The sequence below is a fragment of the Dreissena polymorpha genome, chromosome 6, assembly GCF_020536995.1.
Source record: "Dreissena polymorpha isolate Duluth1 chromosome 6, UMN_Dpol_1.0, whole genome shotgun sequence".
Taxonomy (NCBI): domain Eukaryota; kingdom Metazoa; phylum Mollusca; class Bivalvia; order Myida; family Dreissenidae; genus Dreissena; species Dreissena polymorpha.
In genome coordinates, this window is record NC_068360.1 from 115,146,696 (window position 1) to 115,152,296 (window position 5,601).

Consider the following 5,601-nt stretch of genomic DNA (forward strand, 5'->3'; position numbering starts at 1 on the left):
AAAGATACGCGGAGTGGTAAATCTTATATAATAAGTCGCGTAATATCACACCCGACATCGACTGAGATAACTTGTTAGTCATTTATTTTCGTAACGAGAATGTAACAAAATGTGTAAACAACTTTCTAAGCGTTCACAAATAATACACAATTACCTGAGATTTAGAGAAAAGTTGTTTTGATGAGGATTGCATACTATTCTCACATAAAATATTGAACATTTTTACGTATAAATATATTTTGTTTTTAATAAGAGCTATTGCCTTTAGAACTTTCGTCGTAATCATAACCCTTCTTAACAACCATAATTATGCATTCGATGATGACAACATTTGTATTTTACTGACATTTATACTTACAATAATGATCATTCGTTACACGTGTTAATTAGAGACCATGGTGCGCCAGGGACATTGAAGTAAATAATAAATTTGACAATTTACCTGATTGTGTAGAACCATCTTAAATCTTCTAAACAGTCTCCAACCATAGTGCTTTCCGTCCTCTGCCAAAGTCGAATACTTGTCCTCGGCGTCGAATCCAAAGGAGTTGAACTCACCATCCTTATTGAGAAGAACACTTGTCGGTGTTTTAAATGAGATGAGTTTACCAGACCCGGTAGTACAATTCTTGTTAGTTTTGACGTCATTTGGAGAGTCTTTGGATGAAAATGCGTAGCCACTGTACGTGGTTCCGAAGTCAAAAGCGGCCACAATCAAGGATTGACTTCCGATAGAGATAACTTTACCTAAATATATAATGTTTGGCATTTTATATTTGTATAACTAACCATACTTTTTATGTAGCACATGTATGGGATAATATGTTAGCATTTCCACTGGCTTGTTCTATTGAAGGTAGTGGGAGCCTAATGGGTACTTTTCCAGAAACACAAGTTATTATTATTTCCACATAACTTAATAAATATACATAAGTTGATTGTGCTAGTAGGCACAGCATGAAAAAAGTGTCATAAAAAGCCAATTTTACCGTCGATCTCCAATAATATGTGCACTCATTTTGATTAAATGGCAAAAAACTACAACAAATCGTCCAGGGACAAGAATCTTTAATTACTTTAATGTCACTAGTAGTGGGATGGAATGCATATATTTTACATATTTATTTTACACATTGTATTTTCTACATACTAAATGAATTTCAGAAATCTCAAGAAATTACACTTTGAGTATGACTACCACCCCCCATTCATTATCACGTTACAGATTTCAGTATATATTTGTATATCACATCTATTTAGGTGTTTTCTAGTTGCTAATAAAAAGCGTCAGGTATACACTCTATAATATGATGAAATTTGCTAAATTTAGCTTAATATTGATATAAACATACATTAAAATAATACAATATCAAGGTCACCAAACATGTAAATAGCATACAGCCGCACTTCACCACACAAATGTTTAAAGCCCATACACCCTCAAAAGCAAAGACTATGTCGTTAAATATTTCAACAAATAAAGTTAACATATAGAAAAGCCATGTGCCTTATAGCAGTAGCCAAAATTTCAACGCTAGAGATGGTCTGGTAACATAGATTTAACATGATACAAAATGCTCTTTTTTGTTTTTACGGGACAATATATTCAACACATGTTCATGTACCAAGTAAGTGTTCGTGTGTCGTATGAATAGATATCATTGCGAGAAATTAAAATGGAATATATTGTGCCACACAAAAATTATCTCGTTAAATCTAAGTACAATACCACATCAAGCGTTGACAATTTGGCTATTGCTACAAGGCACACTTATTGTGTATAGGTTAACGAAATATTTTGCGAAATATTCGTTGATTGTGAGCATTGGTGTAACTTTAAGATATATCCAATTTTACATAGCAAAAAATATATTTTGTAATGGAGACATTATCCAAATTGCCACAATTTATAGACGTGTTGAAATAAGCATCAACAGAGATTCAAGCTTCTGTTCTGGGCTTCAGCAGAATTCGGCACTGATGGTTTCATAACTTCGAACCCGTGATAAATTCCACCACAGCAATCTGAGTAACGTCCAGAATCACTGTACCTCGAATTGTAAAAAATGCACACAATGCATTGTTCATGAATTCAATTATTCCTTTTTAAGTTTCATACTGACGACTAACAATAGGATTGTTTGTTATGAGTAAGGACAACAAGCACGTCACAAATAGACGACTCTTTCATCTCAAATTATCAACATACAAATATGTGTTGCATGATGTAATATGATGCAACGTTGCAACTCTAAATAATATAACCTTCTTGTAAATCAGTTTTATTTATTGCTCATGGTAAAAGTTTAAAAACACGTTTGTCCTACGTAGATCCGTTGTTCGAAAGTCGAAGGCTACTTAGGCTGGCTGGCTCTGACTCAAACTTGACAAGATGGAAATTGCCTCTGCAATGAGACATTTGAGACATACCCAACACCTAAATAAAAAATAACCAAACTTAAAGTCAATGTGTGAATACGTAACAAAATTCTTGATAGATCATGCTGGTATAAAAGTTAAAACTTCGTAATTCATAAGCTAGAATTGAAGAAAATTATGTGTTTATGTATATAAAAGGTGAATAAAACATTCCGTAACGGTAATGTGTCTGCGACAAACTGTCTTCATTTAACAGCAGAACAACGTTGGTTATCGGTATCACATTCTTGTTTGTGTATGTAAACCGCCTGGTCTATATTACGCACTTTCATTTTGCAACAAAATGTCAACAGGCGTGACGTCCTGAACGAGTTTGTTTTTTCAAACGAATTTATTAAAATAAATTTAATTTTCAAGTAAATAAATCTTATGGAGATGAACACCTGAAGTTCTAAAATAAAACCACACATTTATTTCGTGTGTTGAGGTTTTAAATTAAAACGAATTCATTTATTTCGTGCTATAAGTATTATTTCCGGACTTTGACTGAGATATTAATTCGTTGCCGAACGCTTTCCGATTACGGCGTTATTGCCTTAATCGATATAATTGTATCTCCTATGAAAACACGTTTCTACAGTAAACCACATTTAAAATTCACATGTCTTAGTAAAATAAAATCTGCAATTCTCTTTTAATGAATTCGGATCGACCGTCCCGAAATATCAATTGGCGTTTGGAACAACATGCTTGTACTTGTGTACACATTTTTGGATTTCATCTGCGCTTCCTCATCAATTATTTCAATCTCACCGATTCAATGCAGCCACGGTCCAGTTAGATCAATTGTGTCTTTGTTATAGGTTCATATGCATTCATGCTGTGCGCTTATCTTCATAACGATTACGATTTTTATGTTCAAAGGTATCGATAACGATTATATCGGTTGCACTATACAACACATAATTACATTTGGGTGGTTATTTCTATCCAGTTCTGCCGGATTCTGCCTCGTAAAAGGCGAAGTCCGCCGATCTAGCAATTAAAGATTTATAGAGAACCCCTGCTCTAGAAAGTCAGTCTTGCACTTTAATTAACCATACGCTACACCTTATGGATTGTGTATCCTGATGTATTCGTTGTACTGTATTGTACAGGCAATGGGCCATTTGTTTTCCTCCAGAACTATACCGAGTTTTCTTATTTATTGAACAAATAAGACATGGGATATGAAAATGACTCCGCACTGATTTTATTCTTTCTTGTGATAAGGTAGATACATAGCCATGACAAAATTTCGATTTCCACTAAAATGTCAAAATTGCGCTGCTGTTTTGTAAGTAGGTCAGTTTAACGCATAACAGCCTGTCGAAAACTCTATTAACCGATAAGTTACTTGTGCCCCGTTGATAATAGGTTCTGTCCATGCGCTTTATTCAAGTCTTAATAAACCTATATTGATTTAACTTACTCGAAATCATTTCGTTTTGTAATGATATGGGTTTCGAAAGCGGTTCCTTTAAATGATATATATAAAATGTCGCTCGGATGTATTGCATTTAACGTTTCTTTTCTATTTTTCTGCTAAGCATTAACACATTAAAGTTATATAAATGAAAGCAAAAACATGTTTTTAAATATGTTGTAACATAAGGTCTACAATTTCATCTTAAAATACAATATCGTTGCTCCAAAATAATTTGTTGTGTTAAATAATTTCGGGATTAAACTAATGCCTTGTTTCAAAAGTATACGCTATTACGTTATTCGTGAGTGTAGAGTGTATGTTCTTTACACCGGGCACTTAAAAGAACAGTGGCGCATCTGGAATCGGGATGTGTCTTATATCCTGCTAGAATTTCCACTAACACCTCTTTTGGAGCGGAGAGCATATACTCCCTTCTCAAATACAGTATACACATTGAACCATTCATTACGAATGTTTAAGTAGTATCGCAATCATATGATATTCTTACAATCATTATAAATGTATATGCTAAACTTCAACATAACTAATGAAATTGTACAACACATTAGTATGGTGGCGGCGCTTATGTGCCGCTTTACTGCTTGGTGCATTGCATGGATGCTTTGCATAAAGTGTTTAAAATGATTGATGTCGACTTTATGTAGCAGTCCGTTTGAATCTTAGCTCGAATCATGTATAAATATGGAATACACCTACTAAAGAATCCATCGATAGCCAGCCATTGGCACAAATCAGCACATAATAATTTAGCCTACAATAAGATAATAAGCTACGAATATTTAAGGTGCCAGGTATTATAACACTATATTGAATACCCTAGCAAATTAGTAAAACAACTTATTGTAAGCATATACATATAGCGAGAAATACCTTTTTTTATTTTATTTTTGAATCAAACTTTAAAACAAAAATTATATGTAATTTCTAATAATTTTCCCATCCAAAGCCAGTATCCAACTAAAAGAATATTTTATATTATGCCTACTATATAATACTTCTACAAAGTTACAGAAAAACGCAATTAAACATTTTGACAACCTGCTGTCATGGGCAGCACAAGTGTGGATGCGGCATTTATTATTTCATTATAAACTTGTTTGGAGGCTCTGGGCTGGAGCGGAGGCGCGGGGCGGGTGCGGAGGCGGGAGCGGAGGCGGGGGCGAGGGCGGGAGCGGAGGCGAGGGCGAAGGCGAGGGCGAAGGCGAGGGCGAGGGCGGGGGCGAGGGCGGGAGCGGGGTGCGGTCTGACCGTGCTCGGCTTGGTCGGTGTGGGTGCTCCTGTTGGGGGACGGTAGGGTCGACGCACTTGGAACTGACACAAGACGAGAAAGACTTTAATGTCATTCTAAAATAACTTAACTGTATCCTCCTGTTCGGCTCCAGACAATACAAAACAACGAAAACACAACCTGGTGCAAAAAAGCATATAATCCGTCGCAACAAACGCGCAAATACAGGAAGAAGCAGCAGTAATGGTTGTAAAAATTCCATATTACATAGCTTGGCTGTTTATGTGACTGCTAAAAAAAATAAGAATAATTAAATCAAACAAGAAACGCCTATCAGAGAGAAAATATAAATAAAATAGAAGCATTGATTAATCCTGTCAAATTTATTGTGTGTTGTTAAAGCTGAGGTTTGTTATTTTATATATATCTCCGATTCTTTGATTTTTTCGCACTCAACGTTTTTTTATCTGGTGAGAAAAGTTTTTAAATATATTTCTAAAAACAA

General features: G+C 34.9%; 1 protein-coding gene across 1 annotated transcript in view; it reads right to left on the reverse strand.

Annotated features, from left to right (window-relative positions):
- The window catches only part of LOC127836013 (heat shock 70 kDa protein 12B-like), a 7,922-nt gene extending 2,711 nt beyond the window's left edge, over positions 1–5,211 (reverse strand). Inside the window, exons 1-2 of the mRNA XM_052362432.1 lie at positions 4,962–5,211; positions 443–747 (exon numbers count right to left, since the gene is read on the reverse strand). Of these exons, the coding sequence (XP_052218392.1) occupies positions 443–747; positions 4,962–5,211 (555 nt within the window). The remainder of the gene's footprint in view (positions 1–442; positions 748–4,961) is intronic.
- Positions 5,212–5,601: the final 390 nt, after the last annotated feature.